Source organism: Lampris incognitus, chromosome 2, assembly GCF_029633865.1.
Source record: "Lampris incognitus isolate fLamInc1 chromosome 2, fLamInc1.hap2, whole genome shotgun sequence".
NCBI lineage: Eukaryota > Metazoa > Chordata > Actinopteri > Lampriformes > Lampridae > Lampris > Lampris incognitus.
In genome coordinates this window covers 120,812,753-120,836,119 of record NC_079212.1, presented here as the reverse complement: position 1 = coordinate 120,836,119, position 23,367 = coordinate 120,812,753, and the positions used below count along the sequence as shown (strand labels likewise).

General features: G+C 41.4%; 1 protein-coding gene across 1 annotated transcript; it reads left to right on the top strand.

Annotated features, from left to right (window-relative positions):
* The first annotated feature begins 8,973 nt into the window (after positions 1-8,973).
* Positions 8,974-14,682, top strand: acot8 (acyl-CoA thioesterase 8). Its single transcript, XM_056274542.1, has 6 exons — positions 8,974-9,166; positions 10,233-10,369; positions 10,735-10,960; positions 11,852-12,009; positions 12,171-12,362; positions 12,805-14,682. Exons 1-6 carry the CDS (start codon positions 8,979-8,981, stop codon positions 12,921-12,923), a joined length of 1,020 nt encoding a protein of 339 aa, XP_056130517.1. The 5' UTR covers positions 8,974-8,978; the 3' UTR covers positions 12,924-14,682.
* Positions 14,683-23,367: the final 8,685 nt, after the last annotated feature.

Below are 23,367 nucleotides of genomic sequence, written 5' to 3'. Positions count from 1 at the left end.
GAGTAGAATGTAAAATTTGATGATAAAAATGATATCCGCCCCCCCCCCCCTCCCCTCCCCTCCCCTCCCCTACGCCAAGGTCACCAGCATCAAGTGGTATTGCAGATTTGACGCGCTTGGGTTTCGGCTGCTCTGCAGCTGCTGGTACCCGCTAAGAGGCAGCGCCGGGGAGATCCATCAGCCATCCATCCAAATCCCCTGACGCTCCGCGCGACTCTCCAGCAGCGGCGTGCGTTCGTTGAAAAAAAAAATGGCGAGGACGACGACGCTCTGGCGAGCTTGAGGTAGTGTAAGAAAGCACCCCGCTGGGCACTACACCTGATTTCAACGTGGCGGCTACGCCTCTGCTTCCATACCCGGCTAGATGTCGTCCGCTTTAAGACAAAACGCAAGTCCATATATATATAGTGCTATAGAAGACTTCTAATTGCTTCTGTATTAGTAGTGGCTGTTCAGCTCTGCAGATAGAGATTTAGACGTCAGCTAGACTTTCACTTTTTATCCGAATACAGCCCGGTTATACGTCTTTTAGAAAAGAAAAACTGCTTGGTGGGACCCTTTTAAACCACGTGACTAATGGTTAAATGACAGCAGAGGCACGCGCAACACCGGTCAATCAATACGAACACCACTTAGCTCAGTGGATGGGTTAGTTGTACAATAATGAACCTGTCAACAAGGGACAGTTCACGTGGCGACCTGTCAACTATGTTGTTGTGTTCCTTTTGACCAGTAGGTGGCGTGGAGCGTGGCAGGAAAAAAATAAAAATAAAAAAGTTGCCAGGTGAAAAAAGGAACACTTGTCTGTGTCTGTGCAGTGGTTTTCAATCCGGTCCTCATGTGCTACCAGTACTGCCGTTTTTCTGTTCTGCCTGGTAGTTAATTACATTTACCTGATTGGAATCTGCAATAAGTGGAACAACAGGGCCATTTGTAATATTGAACTAGAAAACCAGCAGTGCTCGAGGCACCCGAGGGTTGACACCTGAGGTGCATTTACCAGCAATGGATGTGGCTGAAATAGCCAAGTCCACTCATTAGATGGGGAGTACACATACTTTTGGACATGTAGTGTTTGTCAGAAATTTTTTAACAACGTGATGGGAACTGGATTGGTATGATAGCATGGGGGCCCAAAGGCTGGCACTGTTGCCTCATAGCGAGAAGGTCCTGGGTTCGAACCTTAGGCCATCCCAGGTCCTTTCTGTGTGAAGTTTGCATGTTCTCCCCGTGTCTGTGTTTTTTCCTCCGGGTGCTCCGTGTCCTCCCACCATCAAAACACATGCATGTTAGGGTTAATACTCCTGTCTGTGCCCCTGAGCAAGGCAATGGAAAGAGGAACTGGAGTTGGTCCCCAGGCACTGCAGCTGCCCACTGCTCCTATACAATAGGATGGGTTAAATGCAGAGAACAAATTCATTGTAACCAAAACAACTGTACAATGACAAAAATAAAGTGGCTTCTTCTTCTTCTTGTGTTGTAGTGTTGTGTTATAGGGCTGTGCTAAGAAGATGAGATGTGCATGATGCCTTGAGTGCTTTATTCTAGCCTACTGTGGTAGTGTTGGCAAGAAATTAGAAAAATAGAGAGAAACCAAACAAGATAAAAATAGAGACCTTCCAAAAAAGAGGGAGAATTTTGATCATCTAATCAGTAATTGAATTACTTTATAAAAAATAAAATGTAAGGCACGTTCTTATAAAAGTGAAAAACATAACAGAAAAAAATTATATACATATAAACTTCGTTAACATTCTGGTTGAACAGAATAATTGTCCAGATGAGCTGGGGGCAGATTGAGAATGAGGTCTGAACTACATAGCCTCATATTCATCTCAGAGCAAATTCATCTTACGCAACACCTCCATTCTGTGGCTCCACTTCCAAAAGTGTGGGCGTAATACATGGGAGTGATTCAAGCGCTCTTTTGTGTTGAGGTCACTTGGCTGTGCAGCGCTTCCTTCCAAAGCGGTCCCAGTCTCAGTGAACTGGGAGGGTCCAGGCAACCTTTACTGAGCTGATTTTCTTTTGTTTCTCCATCCCATCACCATTCTGTATCATGATGTCTGTGACCTACAGGTATATTAGACCTGTGTATGGGCAAAACTTTTATATTGTTCAATATATACCCTTGTGTATGATCCAACATATTCCTGCAGAGGAGGCTACTACAATTACTCCACAGTGTCTAGGATATGTTACTGTACTATATGCTGTAGTTATTATATATACTCCCCACACTGCTGTATTCATTCAGTCATTCATTATCCAAAACGTTTATCCTGACTCAGGGTCGCGGGGCTGCTGTATTCAGTTGCTGTAATATTGTTTTAAGCCTAGCAGCATAAATGGCTGCAATACATAGCATGAATAATAAACAAACACCCTGTATCCACACATGTAGCCCATCCAGTGGGTTAATCTGATCGTGTGAATAGTTGATATCGTTGGTTAATAAAGGTATTTGTTTGCATGTTTTTCCAAGACGTGCAGATTTATACTTAGAATTGATGACGTAGCTACTTCAACACAGATTGATTCAGTTTTGGGATTCATGTGAAATTTATTTCACAGTGGGGTCAGGGGAAATCTGCCGATACTCTCTCCAGGTAACTAAATAAACTTAGCAATATTCACCATTATAAGAAGAACAATGCAAAAGTGCAAAGGTCATTGTAATGGAGAGGAAATTGGGAGAGGCTGAAATGGTAGATAAGCCCACAAAAATATATAGGTAAAATTAAGTCATTATTTCAAGATTTGGGCTGGGGCAAGCAAAATACGTATTTAGTTTACTGGGAAACTTAATTGATCATACATTTTATTTGTAAGTAGCCCGTCAGAGAGGAGCAACCCAGTATAGTGAAAGTGATATGTAGAAATATAGATTTTTTTGAAGCAGTTTACTAACTAATGATAAATAGGATGATATCTGACAAATTACAAGACATGTTTGCTCATTATCACAAGACTATACATAACATAGAATGCCATCTGAATTCTTGGTTCTTATGGTGTATTTGTATTCAACAAATAGCTCTTGGTGCACCCAGTGTAAAAACATTTACATGAGCAAGTGAGGCAGTACAACAATATGTGTGGAGTTACAGTTAAGACCATTTTTATTTTTATGTATATCTTCCTTGTCTTGGGATCTCCAACTTCCTTATTTTGTATAATGTTGGAGCAGTGATTACAAGTGGTTTGGATGCATTTGAAAGTCCCAGTTGGTCTCTAGGTCCATCACTCCCCTCCTAGCTGGACAATAACTGTGTGTAAGTCTGTACTTTATGGAAGGGGCTCGTTTGTAGCAGAGGGTAGGAGGATACTGGAAAAAACTCTGTCGGGGGGGGGGTTACTCCTGAGGATGTCCCGATTAGATAGAATGATCTGCTGAGCCTGCTTGCTGAAACGTGTGACAAAATGTATATCTGAAGTGTCTGTTCTCTGTCCAATTGTTGTCCGATTGTCTGATTGTCCGATTGTTGTCTGACTGATGTCCGATGGGAACTGCCTTGGTCTGCACTGTGGCGATAGTGGTCTTTTTGTATGATCTACCCAAGAAGTGTTTAGTCATATGTTGAGACTGTGTATGAAAATCAGAGTCCAATTCACAGAAGTTCAACCTTTGAAATTGACCATATGGGGTACTATTTTTGATGTGGTGAAGATGAAAAGACCCATAGTGCAACAGAAAATTACAATCAGTAGGTTTTCTAAATAGGGTAGTATGCAATTTGTAGTCATCTCCTTTATAAATGGTCAGGTCTAGGGAGTGGATCCTCTCTTTTGAGTGTCCAATAGATAATTTAATGTTCTTATTAGTGTTATTAAGATAATTATAGAAATCCATCAAATCATTGTGACTGCCACTGTTAAAGAAGAAAAATATCATCAATAGATCTAAGATACACTTTATATGGTTGTCATTAAAGAGATTCATTGCAGGGTTAAAGACCTACTCAGACTCCCAAAGTCCCAAATAGAGACATAGCCCTCATGCTGGTCCCTCTGTCTTGAAACAGAAGCACATTGTTTGTTATTCAACACCCAAGTTCCATGATAAAGCCAGTAGGGGGTATTATTCCCTCGCTATCTGACAGCTCATGACTGGCTGCTCTAAAAGGCCATCTGCAAGGTCCATATTGGTGTATACTGCTTCTACATCCACTGTAACCATAAAGTCCTAAACAGTATCATCAACTCTGCTCAATTTATTAAAAACATCTGTAGTGTCCCGAACATATGAAGGTAGCATATGAACATAAGGTTTTAAATAGTCTATAAACCGTGACGCTGGTTCTGTGAGAGTCCCATTGGCGACCACAATGAGACTCTAGTCATTGGGTTCTTTGTGAACTTTGGGTAACATATGTAGAAAGTGGCAAGTCTAGGATGTTCCCATGATGCCATGTTCATTGGTGTTAATCCAACCAAAGTCTTTAGCTCTTTTCAAAAAAAGCGGCGAGTTCCTCCTTCATATGGGGAGGAGTGTTAGTTCCAATTTCAGTGTACTATTGGGTGTTTTTTAATTGTCAGTGAGCTTCTTGAATGTATTTGTCATAATGCCAAATCACCACACTTTTATGATATTGTCGTTATTATCCTGACGTTCATTCAGGGGGGTCAGATTGTTCGTTCAGGGGGGTCAGATTGTTCATTCAGGCTGTTCGTTCAGGGGGGTCAGATTGTGTTTATGTGAAGATGTGAGTGGTTTGTTAAACAGTTGTTGAATATCATAATCAACCTTCATAGTAAAAGCCACCAGGCTTGGATTGTTGTCCCTTTATGCCTGTAGGTCTATTCGGCCATCTCACTCCACTTGTTGCCATACAAACCAGTGGCGGCTGGCCAGTACGGGGTGCTGGGGGACCTCCCCCTTCAAATATCAAGAGATGAAAATCTTCTTAAACATATTAAATATAATTTAGATGTATAATGCAAATAATTATGAAATAAAACGTGTTTTTCAGTCTGTGAGCACCTGTCAACAGCCATTAAGTATTAGTTCCAAATGGCATTTGGTTGATTCCTGTCTGAATACTTCCTGGATGAGGGGCGCAGGCCAAACGTGTGTGTGTGTGTGTGTGTGTGTGTGTGTGTGTGTGTGTGTGTGTGTGTGTGTGTGTGTGTGTGTGTGTGTGTGTGTGTGTGTTCATCTGCTAGAAAGCACAATAGTGCGACCCATTGCCCCGTTGCACCACCTATAGGCGTGGATCATATTTGATCCAGGAAGACCACAGATGCTACAAATTTGAATAAAACAATTAAATCAAATTGGTGATCATTAATCTTATTTGCAAAAAGTATAGCATGGAACAATCTATATTATTTTATGGCAATTAAATGAAAGAAACCCATAGATCTGATATAAAAACATGTGAAAATTGGCATACCCATGTTTGTAACAATGAGCGGCAGAAGTGGCATCTACTGCCACATCCGCAAATGCAGAAATGTGCACATGATCTACATAAACATGGCCACTCTATAGAATATGGACATGCTGAGCAGTATATAATGGAATCAGGAGATGTGGGCGATGTGTGAAGGACAACTGCTATGTGGAAGATTGTAAAGTTTAGAAAGCGCATTCAAAGTACCTGCATCACAAGGGAAATCAAGATACAGGGTCAGTACAATGTCCAAAAAGAATTAAGGAAGACAAAGTGAATAAGATGAGAGCAGAAAAGGGGTTGTGATATGCTGAAACTGCTAAAACAATGGGGAGAAACAATGAGAATGATGTGAAACAACAACTTAAGGAAGACAAGTCAGCCAGGAAGAATGCTGAGTTTTGCTTTTGTAAGGACCAGATGAGGTTTTTGGCGTTTTTGGCAATGGTGATTAACTGTACTACAGGAGTAGAAAGAAAATCTGAGAGAATTGACATAGTTGTAGAAATGTTCTTGCAGCAAGAACATTTGTAGGTTTTGTGCGAGCTTCTGGGGAGGGTTTGCAGCAGCTGCTGAGGCTTTTGGTCCCTCTCAGAAACCTGAGAAATTTAATTGATGACATGTTTTGTTTTGGGGTTTTTTTGTTTTTGTTTTTTTTATAGACCCTTTTACAGCCTACGTCAACAAAAGTATGCGCGCGCATTTAGGCAACGGAAGTGAAATGCTACCCCCAAGTCTCCCATTCATTCACGGATTCAGACGAGGAAGAGGAGATTATAAAGTTTATTCAGAAGTGTAACCAGCATCAAAATGTCCGGTTGTTGTGTGTTTGGCTGTACGAATCGCTACTCTACCAACAGCGGACTGAAGTTTTACCGAATTCCGATGGGATCACGGCCATTTCAGAGCCAAAACTGGACTGAGGACACGATCAAAAATGCTGGCGTTTGCAGTGGCCATTTTATATCAGGTAAGTTATCTATCTACTCTTTGGTTTCACTGGAATGCCTGGTTTAGATGTAGACTAATATCTAAAGTAGCCGATAAGCAGCGTTAGCTGGTATTATTTGGCTAATGTGGTGTGCCTGGCTATTTACAGGTGAGGCGTCTCTGGACTCACAGAATCCTGATTTTGTGCCCTCTGTGTTTAAGTACACAAAACAAAGTCAGAGCCCCGAAGCAAAGGTGGAAAGGTAAGAATAATTAGGCCTAACACTTCCTAATCGTTTTAGAATTACTTTTCCCCTCTTTCATTTCATGCTATTCAGTGCAATTTGGAGCTTGCAACTGCTGGCTTTGAGAAAATGGGGCTGTATTACAAATATTTACTGTCTTAAGTTTAAAGTGAAGATAGGGATGTCTAAGATAGGATTTTTCTCCAGTTGATATTAAGCAAATCATAACCTAATATCTAATCGTAACCAAACAGTTAAGATAGGATCTGCAAGTTAGGAATTTCCTGTAATATGGCCTCTGATCAGTATTTCTGTTCATTAATTTAGCTTTTTTGTGTTAAGGTACCATAGGGAAAGGAGACGAGATGACAGGGATTACACTCCACCAAATCAGCCTGCTCCTTCTGAAACTCCAGGACAAGTCAGCAGCATGGATCACTGTCCTGGTAAGGATATATTTTTGTTGTGCAATCAACCAATTTGTTGTGAGCTTGTGCCGGCATATCCTAACGGTTCGCTTTTCTGTTAAAGCTGAAGAGGACATCCCAGTCCCAAGGACAGAATATGATGATCTGAACCTGAGGTACACTCAGCTTCAGAATGACTATGTCAACCTGTAGCAGGAGTGTGGAAAAACTACGGGCTGAAAATGAGAAGCTTAAAGAGAAGCTGCAAAACTCTACATTTTCCTATGCCACTATTAAATTCAACATGGGACAACTGATTTTTTTCACAGGACTTACCTCCATTATCTTTGACTGACTGTGTGCAAAAATAACAGACAGTGTAGAAAGAATTAGCCAAAACCTCTCTCTACAGGATCATCTATTGGTTGTGCTAATTAAATTAAGGCTGGGCCTAACATATTGATTTAGCCTATAGATTTAAGGTATCAAAAACCACCTTATCAAATATTTGTCGGAGCTGGATACCTGCTATGGACATAGTCCTCAAGCCACTCATTAAATGGCCAAGTAAGGGAGCTATACTAAAGAACATGCCTAAAATCTTCAAGCGAAACTTTAAAAGATGCCTGTGCATAATAGATTGCACAGAGGTTTTCATTGCTAGACCCAGTAATCTGACTGCCAGGGCCCAGACATGGTCAAATTATAAACACACCAACACCATTAAATATTTGATTGGAGCAGTTTCATTTATGTCCCCTGGTTGGGGTGGGCGGGTTTCTGACAAGCAGATAACAAAATCGGGGTTTTTGGAAGTTTTAGAACATAACGATGAGATTCTGGCAGATAGGGGATTTCTAATCCAAGATGAACTTGCAGTTTATGGTGCCACTCTTCGTATACCTCATTTCACAAAAGGAAAAAGGCAACTCTGCACAGGAGGTGGACTCATCGAGATAACTGTCTCGTGTAAGGATACATGTGGAATGAGTAATTGGACGATGGAAGAACTTTAAGATTTTGCAAACAGTAATTCCAGTGTCACAGGTTAACATTCTCGATGATGTTGTGATAGTGTGTGGCGCTCTCACAAACCTCTGCAAAAGTGTTGTTCCCAAAAAAATCTAAAAAATGAGTGAATTCTATCATTAATATGTTGCCATTTCACAAACAGCACTGCACTGTGAATTGTCAGAACATGTAACATTGTTTTTGTTTTCCTCTCAAAATAATTCAGAACTGCAACTATTAATTGAGAGCTGTTATTAAATATACGTTTTGACAACACCTTGATCTGAATCATTTATAAGAAAAATTGTGCAGATTCTCTGCTTTTAGCCTCTTAAATGTGAATATTTCTCTGGTTTATTCCCTCCTCTGTGACATGCCTCGTACATAGCCGTCTTGTGTCCTTGTCTTTGACTTGGCAAGACTTCGGATTTCAGGACACAAAACTCAGAGTCTATATGTCATGGTATTTTACATTTTGTACGTGACCACAGACAGCATAGTTGTAAGCATCCAGTGACTTGTATGCCCGCAACTTCTCACTTGTGTATACGCTCGGTTTCTCCACCAAATATGTATATATATCTGGCCACTGGATATTAGGCCACTTAGTAACGTCTTCCACCCACTCGGTTATACCACACGGATCTGGAAGTCGGTTGCCGTTCGCCAAAGTTAATTTATCCAGGTAACTTTCGTGATCTTTTGTTGTTAATCCCCTTGCATAGTTTGACAAACTAGCTGACTCCGCCATACTTCCGTTGCCTAAATGTGCGCTTAGCCACACTACGTCATCACTGTTTACAAACAGTAAAAGGGTCTATAAATAGACATTGCGGTCCACTCACTATTCCAGCTGGTGGCGGTAATGTACCAAATTGCTGTTTGCCAATCGCCAATAAATCAAATGAAGAAGAAAACAACCCAATCCTGAAGATAGTGCGGAATTACGTCTACTTCCGTGCCTACGCCCCTTTGGCTCTAGCATCACCATGGCTGAAGATAGTGCGGAAGCAGGTGGAAAACTGACTTTTCCCGATCAGCCACAGGACAATGGCTCTCTAAAAGCCACGAAGGATGTGGATCCGGAGAACAACGAGTCTGAATCCTTCCAGGACCTTAAGAGCATCCTGGTCACCAGCGTTCTTAACCTGGAGAAACTCGATGTGGACCTCTGGAGGTAAGCCACTACACCGGCCCAATAAGTACACCTCGATTACACTACCAAAACAGTGTTTCGGACTTTTGTCCCACCGCCAGGCAGCCGTTTTTTCCCCACTGACTTCAATACGTTATGAAAACCTTCTCAATTTATTAAGATTTCACCACTTTTTACCCAAACATTACACTTTTACAGGTGGTGTAAAGCACGTTTCGTGCTCCTGTGTAGGTTAGGTTTATGTGATGACGAAAAATCTGTCAAATTTGCATGTACATGGTTTTCGTCCGGCAACTCCTCGAATATAAATCAATATTTAGAGAAACTGAATTAGAATTAGAATTAGAAAGATGACACGTTGTAGGCACGGTGTTATAAGTGACAGACGGTGAGCGACATCTGAACTGTCTACAGTGCTGCAACTCTCCTGCATGGATTTATTATGAGACAGTCACATTTCACAGACAAAATTATAAACTGTCAGAGAGCTACAGATTATTCTTTTGAAAACCTTTAATTCTATCGTATAGTAATATGCATTTTGTTGCACTCGTTTTTGTTTTTTTGGGTTTTTTTTTTTTTACTGAAAATGAAAACATACTTTTTCACATTTCACTGGGAGGGGATTAGTAGGCACACTGCTCACTAATGGCAATTGTAGGAGAAACAGTGGAAAATAATTATGACGCATACAGAGGCAGAGGACGTTAATTTGGTTTCGGCTTTGTTATTGAAGAACAAGAGGGACTCATGTTTTGTTCCCGTTGTCGGCTTCCCAGCAAGGCAGACCATATCGTCTGCTATTGAAATAATACAATAATAACAATAATTGTAAAAGTGGAACCATTAAAAAAATGTCCAATAGTACAGTATTTTCCATTTCGGTCACACAAGTGGCCCAAAAAGTAAATTTCATGCCCTGACATCTGAGGAAACAATTTTACACTCTGCTCACAGCCATTTTGTGATGTTTGGATGAGTTCACCTGGAACGAAATAATAAGAAACTCCTATTCTTGGCTTCTTTTTTTTTTGTATTTGTGAGATTTTGTCACCATTGTTCAGACTGCATCGCTCTCTTTTTGCAGAGGAAAGCACCATTGGGTACCCCGCAGCCAGCGTTTGTTTGGGGGCCAAATAGTTGGTCAGGCCCTTGTAGCTGCTGCCAAATCTGTTGGTGAAAATGTTTTCGCCCATTCACTTCATTGCTATTTTGTACGAGCAGGTAGGTATATAAGATTACAAGTCAGTCCCTGGGGTTTGCTTAAATCCACTCTTGCAAAATAGCCTAATTCGAGCACATGTGAATGAGTTCATAGATAACACAGCCCTCTCATTGACAGCAACAGGTCTCATATGTTCCTGCAAGCCAACATCTTTGTCATGATAATTTAGAGCAGTAAAATTGATGCTGTATGCTTTGGTGATTTGGTCAGTTCTGCCTGTATTCTAAAGCATGATGTTGTAGATTAGGGGATGGAACCTTCTCTTTTGTACCTGGCTGGTGAAGATGAAAACAGAGTGTTCATTAATTTAGGACTCCATGAAAAGTTATTATTGTCCCACAGTTTTGTAATGTGTCATTTTCAGGGGACCCTAAGGTTCCAGTGTTGTACCAGGTGGATCGCACAAGAGACGGTCGCAGTTTCTCAGTGCGCTCGGTGAAAGCCATCCAGCATGGACAACCTATTCTGATCTGCCAAGCATCCTTCCACATGCAGCAGCCCAGTCCCATACAGCACCAGTTTACCATGCCTGTGGTCCCACCACCTGAAGATCTACTCACTGTAGAGGAGCTTATTCGGCTGTATCTCAGGTATAGAACGATTCCAGTCAGAGACATTAAAGTCCTCATAATTCGTCTGCATTTGTACACCAAGGTTCACTGTGAAGTTGTTACAGCTCAGTTGTTCACATCATACAGCCATTTCTGTGGTGCTGGCAGTATCTTGCATATATATTATATATATATACAATATTGGTTTCATGGTTTTGTTCCAATTTATGCAAGCTTTTTTTTAATTACATTTTAACAGACACATCTCAATTTTGATTTGATTTAATTTTTCAATGTACATTTATCGTTCAGCACTTGATGACAAAATAACCCTTTGCTTTTTTTTTCCGACCATGATGGTTAAATGTTGATTCCATTTACTTCCCTCATGTTCCAAGTATCAAAGCATTGTACATATAAAAGTTACAGACAACAACACACCATAAACAATTGTTCTACTAAGCTTGGTATTTAAGCTTAGAAAAATGTATTCTGAGCTATGCATTCTAGGTGACAACACACAAAAGAGGAAAATAGTGTGCCTATATCCTAACCCAATAACTCATGAGTATACAAATATTGAATTAACCAAATCATCCATCCATCCATTATCCAAACCGCTTATCCTGCTCTCAGGGTCACGGGGATGCTGGAGCCTATCCCAGCAGTCATTGGGCGGCAGAATAAAAGTCTCTGGATAGACAATTAAACTCAGAACTGGCAGGGCCAGAACACTCCCCGCCTGGTATCTTTAAGATACCATCATTAACTGCTAGTATGAACTTCAATCTGGGGATAGAAGGAACACAAGTTCTGAGATGGGTCTGTAACCAAATTATAACAACACAAAATTATACTAACCTATGGGTTTCAGTAGTTTGTGATGGTTAAAATGTGATGTTCATCTGTATTTTTCTTTTAATTTTACAGTAAACCAGATATAGCAGAGACTGCCAGACAAGGTCTTACCAAACTGAAGGCTGGTGAGGTGCCTATTGAGATAAAGCCAGTCAACCCACCAGACCAGTACAGACATGTTGCTATGGAACCAAACAGGCTGTTGTGGGTGCGAGCACGAGGACATATAGGTAAAATTCAATGAGTATATTTTACCCTTCAACTCAAATTTGATATCTGGCGATATAATGGGCAAATGAAATTGTGGGATACATTGTTCATCAACGTTACATCTTTTTCTGTTTTTTTTCACCCCACAATCCATTGTAATAGTTTTTCTACGTTTTTTCAGGTGAAGGAAACATAAAGCTGCATTGCTGCGTTGCTGCTTACGTATCAGACTATTTATTTTTGGAAACAGCACTGTTGCCCTATCCAACATACAAAGCCCAGTTTTCTGCCTCATTGGACCATGCCATGTGGTTTCACAGCACTTTCCGTACAGATGAGTGGATGCTGTATGAAACTGAGAGTCCTTGGGCAGGTCAGCACTGTTAGCTTTGTTTTTTGAGCTTCATTTTTTTCTGCCTGCATCTGTCCTGTTTCCCCAATTTCCCCTCCAGTTAATCTGAGTTTATCTTTTTATCTATCTAAGTATGTACGTATGTTTATCCATTTCCATGTTTGTTTAATTTATTTATTTACTGTGTTAATGTTTCACATGGGTATATCATATGCTGTGACTTTTAATGCAGTTTATTCCTACATTTTCATAAAACTGTAATTTGATTTCTCACAAACTATTATATCTTGAAGGTTTAAAACTTAGGAAACTCTCATCCCTATTTCCTGTTCTAAATAAAGTATTTATAGTACATTATACTCATGGCCCACCTCATATGGTCCATATCAGTCTTTGGTTGTCTATATGAGCTTGGATGCTGTTGAGGTTTCTAAAATGCCTAACATGTTCTGGCATCCCACAGGGGGAAGCAGAGGACTTGTTCAGGGGCGCCTGTGGAGAAGAGATGGAGTTCTGGCAGTTTCATGTACTCAGGAGGGGGTCCTGAGAGTTAAAGCTATAACAGAACACAGTAAACTTTAGGGTGCATTAAAGGCACATCCTTGCACTATCTTTGTACTTGATTATTAAAAAAAATAAATCAAGTAACCACACTATAGAACCCATCAAAGGTGCCTGCCTATTATTTCGTATGCTCTTTTGCCCCCGGAACACCCCCAGTTTAATGGAACTTGGACTCTAAAAGTGTTGAAAGTGCATCAAGACGTTTCTCTCAATAAACGTTGTGTCCAGATGGATTGATTCAGCTTTCTGTGAACACATTGATGATATTTTTTTAAAAAGAGTCGCATTATAAAAATATGCATATCTGTTAGGGATTTGACTTCTTGTAGAGTTAGCACTGGGTTCTCCATCATTTGGGGATGGGGGTGTTGTAAGTGCTATGGGGGCATTTTGGTGTTTGAGCTGATCTGTCCATTAGAGGTTAGTCTCGTTTTTTCTGTGCTTGTTTGTCTTGCTGTGTTTTTCCTTTTTTTTTAATCTTTTCTTATTTTCCCCTTTCTAGAGGGGTGCGTGTGGGGCCCCATGTTCTTTTTCCTCTTATATCTAAATATTCAATATATGGCCACTATTACTAATTTGGGAATCCCTCATAGGGGCTCTTCTGTGAGGTTTGTGAGCTGGAATATCAAAGGCATGGGAAACCCAATTAAGAGATCGAGAATATTTACTCATTTAAAACGAGTTAAAGCTAACCTAGTATTTCTGCAGGAAACCCATATGCGAACCAAGGACCAGGTCAGATTAAAATGCCCCTGGGTCTCTGGGGTGTTTCACTCACATTTCAACTCTAAAGCCATTTTAGTTGGTAAGACAATTCAGTTTTCAGCTTCCAAAGTTATATCTGATAGAAATGGCGGATATTTTATTGTCTCAGGCACACTGTCTCATATTCCCATCCTATTAAGAATCAGCTCAAGACCCATTTTAATGCTCTTGCTTTTAATTAATTCCACTTTATATTTCTTTTTATTCTTATTTTTTATCTTGTACTGTGGTTTTATTTCTTGCCTTGTTTTGTTTTTTGTTTTGTTTTTGTTTTTTTGCTTAGGCCTGTATTTTATTGTTTTTAACTTATTGTATCTGTGTTGTTGTTGAGCTTTATTGTTTCCCATTTTTAATGTAAAGCACTTTGAGCTGCATTTTACGTATGAAAGGTGCTATACAAATAAAGTTTATTATAATTATTATTATTATTAGTTAATATTTATGGCCCAGATTTTGACGACCCACATTTTATGACTAAGCTGTTTGAGCATCTCCCATTATTGAATAATAACCTTATATTCGGAGGGGACATTAATTGTGTAACTGACCCCAATCTAGACCGCTTTAAACCAAGAACCCTGACCCCACCATCAATGTTGAGGTCAGTTTCTGATTTCATGTCTAGGAATCTTTGCATTGATCCTTGGAGATTCTACAACTCCCACACCAAGAAATACTCCTTTTTAAAAAAAAAAAACAGCTGTATCAGTCTTTCTCTCGTATTATTTTTTGATTGATGCCAAACTAATCTCCAAAGTGTTGACTGTTAATTACCATCCTATTGCTATTTCTGATCATGCCCCTCTTTCTTTAGATATCCAGTTCTCCTCACAACCTCAGTACTCAGTTCCATGGAGGTTCAATACTTGCTTCTCTCAGAGGATAAATTCAATAAATTCATAGCAGCTGCAATTGATGAGTTTATTGCTACTAATCAGAATGAGATGGAACCGGTTTCTCGCTCACTGTTGTGGGAATTGCTAAAAGCATACCTTTGGGGTCAAATTATCTCATACTCTGCACATTTGAATAAAACCCATAAAGCCAAACTGCAAAAGCTCTCTATTAATATTAGTAATTTGGACCAACAACTTGCTACGTCTCCCTCTCCCAGTCTATTCAAATGCCGTGTTGAATTACAGACTGAATTTGATCTCATCACAACCACTGATGCAGAGCGCCTTCTTTTACACTCTTGCGCCACATACTTCGAGCACCGCGATAAGGCAAGCCGCCTCCTAGCTCACCAACTACGTTGACAGGCAGCACATACAGACCTTTCCTTAATAAATGTGGATGCTAAGATCCTTGCTAAGGCCTTGGCCCATCACTTGGAAAATATTCTCCCAAATGTTGTCTCAGATGAGCAAACCGGATTTATAAAGGGGTACCAGCTGTTCTATAATGTCCGTACCCTCTTAAATATTATCTATTCTAAAACTTCAACAACAAACCCCTGAAGTAGTGATCTCAGTCGATGCTGAAAAAGCGTTCAACAGGGTTGAATGGGATTACCTGTTTACTGCATTAAGTAAATTTGGGCTTGGAAATGTATTTATTTTGTGGATATGTCTCCTTTATACATCCCCACAAGCTAGTATCACCACCAATGGCATTCAATCCAGTTTTTTCACCTTATCTCGTGGCACGTGTCATGGTTGTCCCTTATCCCCCCCTATTATTTGCATTAGCAATCGAAACCTTGTCAATCTTTCCGATATCATCTTCCACTCTCACTGGGATATCACGTTTGGACATGGAACTTAAGCCTTCACTCTATGCTGATGATTTACTGTTGTATGTCTCAAATCCAAACCACTCTATACCAGCAATGCTCTCCGGTTTTCAGAGATTTGTATCATTTTCAGACTATAAAGTAAATATCTCCAAGAGTGAATGCTACCCTATTAATGCTTTGTCAATACAACTCAATCAGTCTGATATCCCTTTGAAATTGCGTCCCTCCGGCTTTAAGTATCTTGGGATAAATGTGACCAGGAAACTGACCTCGTTTTTTTTTTGGCTAATTTCTCTCCTTTGGTGTCTAGAGTTAAATCTGACCTTCAAAGATTGGATAGTTTACCTCTGTCTTTGATTGGTAGAATTAACACAGTTAAAATTAATATTTTGCCCAAATTTTTATTTCTGTTCCAATGTTTCCCCCTGTTTCTGCCGAATCGTTTTTTAAAACAATTGATCAAGCCATTTCTGGCTTTTTATGGTGTGGAAAGGCACCTAGAATCAGTAAATCGACTCTTCAGCGATGCAAATTCAATGGTGGACTTTCTCTGCCAAATTTCCAGATGTATTATTGGGCGACACACATTCAAAAAATTTTCACTTTGGCTTAATTAAACAGATCTGCCATGGCGTAAGTTAGAGGCACAGTCCTGTGTTTCATCTTCCCTAACGGCTCTGCTTACCTCCCCTATTCCAACCAACCCCTCAGGCGTTACAAATAACCAAGTGGTACGTTCCACCCTCAAAATTTGGTATCAGTTCAGGAGGCATTTTAAATTTATTTCAGCATCCACTTTAGCTCCTGTACTGAAGAATCATTTATTTCGACCCTCGTCTACAGACTCCACCTTTTCTGTATGGCATGACAAAGGCCTGACATTTTTTAAAGATCTGTATAAGGATGATTTCTTTTGTGGTTTTGCGGATCTGTCATGTGGGTTTCCTCTCCCACCTTCTCATCTTTCATTGTTTTCAAGTTGGGCACTGCGTTAAATCTTTGTTTCTACTTTTCCTTCCTTTTGTCCGAGTCAACCCTGGGATGGGTTTCTCAGCGCCGATCCCTATCAAAGGTCACTCATTGCGAAGGTTTATAACAAACTTCCGTCATGTGACAGTTCACCAGCCACTAAAGTCAAGGCTGCCTGGGAGCTTGAACTGGGCTTGAACCTGGATGATGACTGGTGGGATGTTCCTCTTAACAAAATTCACACAAGCTCAACTTGCACTTGACTCACACTCATACAGTTCAAGGTATTATTTAGGGTTCATTTTTCCAAAGCGCTGTTTCATTCTGTCCTGTCTCTATACAGAATGGACAATGAAAATTTTAGCTGCTTACACTATTTATTAATTCCGTAACCACTTCACATACATGGCATAACAAACCCCACCATCTATACATCTATCATTGGTAACTGTGGAATCAGCCAGCTACTCTTCACAAGTTTTCCACCCTAAAAAAGTCCTTGTGGAAAAAAGCACCACATAATGCTATTGTTACATCCTTTTTTCTTTTCTTTTGAAATGTGATCCCTTAGTCAACAGTCTAACTTCAATAACATCAAATAACTGTATAGAGCATCACTTCCTTTGTATCCTCTGTTAACAATAAACAATATTATCAAATAAAAATGTTTTCCTTATCAATGTTGAAAATAAAATATTTTCCCAGTGTCATTTAAAAAAAAATAAAGATTTCACAATGCTTTCCAACATTTTCATTTTAACATTCCCATCCCCCCCTTTTTTTTTCTTCTTCTTTTCAGTGTCCTTGTTTCACATCTTACTGCCCTTCAGGTATATTGGCCTAACAACTGCTCGACCATATCCGGTAGTCACACTCTGTTGTGTGTCACCCATGACTCTGTCAGAGGTTGCAACAGTCTCTGGTGTTGTGTGAGCTTCAACCGTCACTGTTCGATTTGACACACTGGGTCATCTACCCTGGTGCTGTCGATTCCTCCGAAGAACACTGCCAGTGTCCAGCTGTACTGTGTAAGACCTGTGGTCCATAGGATTCACCACTGTAGCTTTTCTCCAGACCGTGTGGGTTAAAAAGGTTGTATTCTAACATGGTCTCCCCATTTCAGAGTGTCCATGTCCTTGGCTGTCCTGTTGAAGTATTTGCCTTGTCTCATTCTGCTGTCCATCTGTTCTTGTGTTATATGTTTCACCTCTGGCTTCAGAAGACTACCCCTCATTGGTAGAAGGGTTCTGGTTCTCCTACTCAGCAGTCTCTGAGCTGGGCTTGTATTTAGTCCTTGAGTTGGTGTGTTACGGTGATCCAACATAGACAGGTATGGGTCCTCTCCTGCTGCCTTGGCTTTCATCATCAGTTGTTTTGCTGTTTTCACAGCAGACTCTGCCTTCCTGTTGCTTTGCAGGTATCCAGGAGATGACGTTTTGTGCTGGAATTCCCACAGCTGATGGAAATGCTGGAACTCTTGGGAAGTGTCTCTGGCCCATTATCTGAAACAACTACATTTGGGATACCTTGACGGGCAAAGTGCGCCTTCAACTTCTTAATCACAGTACTTGCTTTTGTAGCTAGTCAATTTCCCAAAAGTTGGAATAGCAATCAACTGTAATGAGATAGTCTTTGCTGTCATATGTAAATAAATCCGTACCAACCTTGGCCCATGGTCTACTTGGTACCTCGTGTGGATGAAATTTCTTTTTTTGTTGTTTTGTATTAACCGATCTGCAAAAGTCACATTTTGCTATAAATGTCTTAATATGTTCATTAATTCCCTGCCAGCAGACACATCCTCTTGTGTACCTGAGGCATCCCTCCACCCCCAGGTGACTGGAGTGAATACGGCGGGTGATCTCACCTCGGAGTGTCCCCTTTGAATGGTCTTGCTTAGTGTCTGTAGTATTTTGTCTTCTTGGGTAGCAGAGCGGATTGTGCTTAGTCTCTCCTGAGATAGGTAGGTAATCCACCATGTTGACTGTCGCGATCTCAGCTTACACTGACCCTGTAGTTGAGCTCTCTGGCAATTATGCTCTGCTCAAGGTATCTGCAAGCAACATGTCACATCCAGGGACATAGGTCATATCTATGTCATATCTCTGAAGCCTGAGCAACATTCTTTGGAGTCTCATTGGTGTGCTCGACAGTGGCTTCTTGACAATGTTCTCTAAAGGCTTATGGTCACTCTGTACCGTCACTTTCCGACCATAAGTATATTGATGGAATTTTTCCATGCCAAAGCCAGACATTCTTTTTCAATCTGGGCATAGCTCCTTTCTGTCTGTTTCAGTGCTTTGCTCCCAAATGCTACAAGTTCCCCTTTTGTATCAGTGCTGCTCCTAGTTCCATTTCTGATGCATCGCACTGCAATGTCAGTTCCTCTTTTGGGTTGTAGTACTTCAGCACTGGGGCTTTTATTGTCCTTTAGCCTGCAGAATGCCTCCTTGTGCATTTCTGTCCAACCCCACACATTTTCTCTGTGTGTGAGCTGTCTCAGTATCTCGCAGTCGTCCGATAAGTGTTGGTAGAATTAAGAAAGATAATTCACCACGCCAACAAGTCTCTGTATGCCTTTCACATCTGTTGGTATTGGCATGTCTCTCACTGCTCGAACCTTATCGGGGTCGATTTTCAGTTCATCAGCTATCAGCAGGTGTCCAATGTATGGCACTCCCTGTTGTCTCAGTCTGAACTTGTCTGCATTCAGTTTTATGTTCTTTTCTCTGCAACTGTTTAGGAACTGTCTCACTTTCTCATCGTGGTCTTTGTTGGCTATCTCTTATGTATCACCTTCTCCTGTGATCAATATGTTATCGGCTATGATGTATATGCCCGGCAGCCCCTCCAGCGCTTGTGTCAACTTTTGCTGGAAAATTTCAGGAGCTGGGCTGATTCCCATAGGCATCCAAAGCCACCGAAATCTGCCAAACGGTGTGTAGTCAGATAGCTTGACTCTTCCTCCGGTTTGGCGTGCCAAAATCCGTGTTTGAATCACAGACTGTAAACACCTTCGCTCTAGAGAGGTCTGGGAGGATGTCAGCAATGGAGGGAAAGGGAAAATGACTGCATTTCAGTGCCTTGTTAAGTGGTCTTGCGTCAATGCAAATCCTTGTCTTCCCATTAGGTTTCTGCACAGTGACCAGACTACTGATCCACTCCATGCTTTTCTCCACAGGTGTGATGATCTCTCCCCTTTGAAGATCCTTTAGTTCTTCCTTCAGTGGAGTCATCATGGCAACTGGGACTCGTCGTTTGGGACGTTTCACTGGCTCCACCCTCCATTGATCTTGATCCTGTACTGTCCTTCCAGGTAGCCATCACTTGTGAACACATCTCCAAACTCTTTTATTTGTTCCATGGTTAATTCACACTGAGATGGTTCCTCTTCAGTTACGATGCTGTTGATAGCTAGTATGTTCTCATACTCTACTTTGATTAGTTTCATAGCTTCACTTGCCCTCCTGCCAAGCAGTGGCAGTCTACAGTCCTTATTCATGACCACAAACTCCAGCTGGTATTGTTTCTGGTTTCTCGAATTTCTCACCTTCACCTTGCATTTGCCAAGTGGATGAAGCTTGGTCTTGTTGTACATTACCAGCACTTTCTTTGTGTGTTCCATCTGAGTGTCTGGATTCAAGAGATCTATGGGGATGATATTACAGGTAGCTCCACAATCTATTTGAAACTTCACAAGCTCTTTGCCTACCAGCATCCCTGCAAAAAGCTGGCTGTTCTTGGCTTTGTCATCTCTGGCCTCATTAGCAGTCTTTGTCAGTATCTCTGTAGTAGTGACACTCATGATGTCCTCATAATCATCACTGTCCTGTTCAGTCACATGGTTCACTTGTTTCCCTCTTTTCAATTTCTCTGGTTTGGATTTACATCTGATTGCAAAGTGGTTTTCTATACCACATTTTTTTGCAGCGCTTTCCAAAGGCTGGACATTTGGTCTTGTTCCTTTCATGTGTCTTCCCACAGAACATGCATGACACCGTGTCCGTGTTTTTATTCTGCCTTGCTGTCTGTTTCACCATGTGTACTTCTTCCACTGTATTTCCTTGAATGGTTTTGCTATTTTCATGTGACAACTCTGTAGCTCTGCACAACTGTAGACACTTGTCCAATGTCAGCTTTTCCTCTCTAAGTAATTTCTCTCTCAGTCCCGAGTTGTTATTGCCACATAATATTCTATCATGTATAAGTGAGTTCTTTATTTCTCCAAAGCTGCATGTGTTGGCAAACACTCTGAGATCAGTTACATATGTAACCACGTTTTCATCTGTTCCTTGATATCTCATGAAGAAGCGATACCTTTCTACTGTCTCATTTACCCTAGGGTTGCAATGTTCATCAAAATTTGCAATCATGTCACTGAGTTTCCTCCTGGCCGAAGTCACATCACTCATCAAAGTTTCACAAAGTTCCCTACTGGTCTCTCCAATAAGGCAGTAGAAGAGTTTCACTTTTACCTCTTCTGCTGCATCAGGCAAAGAAAGATACATGTGGAGTGTAAACTCCCCCTTCCACGACTTCGCTTGCCAGAGTCCAAATACATGTCGGCGGAGGTTTCAAACCTTCCATCTTTCACTGCCGACTGACCGAAGCGTCCTCTTCAGCTCCCGCGATTTCCCTGTTAGCCGGTTCGCTAGCTAGTTAGCTGCACAGTAAAAGTCAGTTTTTCTGCTCTGTCCTCTCAGAGTTGTTTCCATCGCCACCATGTTTCATTCTGTCCTGACTCTACACTATACAGAATGGACGATTAAAGCATTAGCTGCTTACACTATTTATTAATTCCATAACCGCTTCACATACATGTTATAACAACCCCCACGATCTATACAACATCTATCATTGGTAACCGTGGAAACAGCCAACTACTCTTCACAAATGTTCCACTCCAAAAAAAAAAAAGTCCGTGTGGAAACAAGTACCACATAACAATACTATTGTTACAAGCGCGATTGTCAGAGATTTATCCCAATATCACTGACAGTTGCGATAAATGTCATGCTTCATCCTGCAATCTCACCCATATGTTCTACTCCTGTCCTTTATTATCTTGTTTTTGGCAGAACTACCGTGATACTATGTCAAAAATACTTTAAAAATCATAGTAGTCTCTCCCCATATTGCTGCTCTCAGAAGGCAACTGTAACAGGTTATTAACTTGCCCGGTGCGGGATTCGATACGACGTGTACTGCATCACAAGGCGACATCACTAACCGCTCGGCTAAAGGGTCAGTTCCGTTAGCTAGGGGCTAACGTGTCTTATTAGTAGTTTACAGTCGTCACCCTCCCCGGAAGCGCGCCCTCGCGCTTGTTCTTCCCGCGCTCCGAAGAGACTTCTGAGGATCTGCAAACTTCCGGATCCCACCGCTGCCACCAATGTAACCGGTTATTTTCTTGCCCAGTGCGGGATTCGACACGGGGTGTACTGCACCACAAGGCGACGTCACTAACCGCTCGGCTAAAGGGTCAGACCCGTTAGCTAGGGGCTAACGTGTCTTATTAGTAGTTTACACTACTACCAATTCTCCTCTAAGCAGTTAGATGTTCTAGCTTTCACTTTCTTACTGACGAGACGCTACCTTCTTCTCCACATGAAGTCTACCAAAGCTCCCTCCAGCACTCAGTGGCTCAGGGATACTGTGATGTACCTGTTGAGTTTCCGTAGCTGTGACGTAGGCTGTCGTAAAGTGCACACTGTCGTGCATTCAGTAAACGGACACACGTTGAACTGCAAGCTAGCTGTATGTCTCGTCATTACAAAACTATGTTACATGGTTTCAGAAGAAACTTGAAATGGCACAGTTACCGCCACTGTCGAGTCTTAGTCTAGAGGGGAATCTGGCAGAGAAATGGAAAGTTTGGATCCAGAAATTCGAGTTGTTCTTGGTCGCGAGTGGTATCGCAGAAAAAGATGAAAAGGTACAGTGTTTAACGTTCCTGCACGTCGCGGGAGAGGAGGCTAAGGTCTACAATACTGTAACGATCAGGGATGAATAGGTTTGCTTAGCCCTTGGCACACGGGTCTGACCCTTTAGTCGAGCGGTTAGCGATGTCTCCTGCGGTGCGGGCGATACGGGTTCGCTTCCCGGCCGCGGCAGTTCTTGTGGTTGCGTTGTCCCCCAAATTCGCTACATTGGTGTCAGAAGTGGGATGGAGCGACCGTAAGGTCATCGGAAGCGTATGCGCCCTGAGGCGTGAAGGAGCTGATATGCTTAAGCGCGGGGACGCGCTTCCCGAAGGAGGGGGGTATTGTAGCGTGCATGGATAAGAAGACACGCTGGCCGCTGGCTGGCGGGTCTGACCCTTTAGTCTAGCGGTTAGCGATGTCTCCTGCGGTGCGGGCGATACAGGTTCGCTTCCCGGCCGCGGCAGTTCCTGTGGTTGCGTTGTCCCCCAAATTCGCTACAATATGACAAGAGTAAAGCAAAAACTCAAGACGAATGAAAAATTGATGTAGACTGCAACAGATGTGGTTACAAACATGAACAAAGAAAATGCCCAGCTTATGGTCAAACGTGCAAAGCTTGTCAAAAAAAGAACCACTTTGCAAAAATGTGCAAAAGTACTCAAAGCCACCGTGCATGTAGTTGAACAAGATGAAGAAAATGTCAGCATGTTCACAGGCACAGTAGAGGTAGAAATTACTGGAAAACTGAAACAGAATAATGCTGTAGTCAAAAAAGAGATGGGTGGTGACAGAGAAAAATGGACTGAGAGGTTGAAGATAAACAACAAAGATGTGACATTCAAATTAGACACTGGTGCAGAGTGCAATGTCATGTCAGCAAAACTCTTCAAAGCACTTGAACTGAAAGAAAAGTTAAAACAATCCACCTGCAAACTACTTACCTATTCTGGCCACAAGATTTCACCGGTAGGTCAAAAGTCCATCACCTGTGTTTACAAAGGACAAAAACACAAGGTTGAGTTCCAGATCATTGATGAGGATGCTCCAGCAATACTGGGTTGAACTG

Coding starts and splice junctions, on each gene's coding strand:
- acot8 (XM_056274542.1), top strand. CDS start 8,979: ATGGCTGAAGATAGTGCGGAAGCAGGTGGAAAACTGACTTTTCCCGAT. Junction 10,370..10,734: donor TTGCTATTTTGTACGAGCAG/GTAGGTATATAA, acceptor TGTCATTTTCAG/GGGACCCTAAGGTTCCAGTG. Junction 10,961..11,851: donor CTTATTCGGCTGTATCTCAG/GTATAGAACGAT, acceptor TTAATTTTACAG/TAAACCAGATATAGCAGAGA.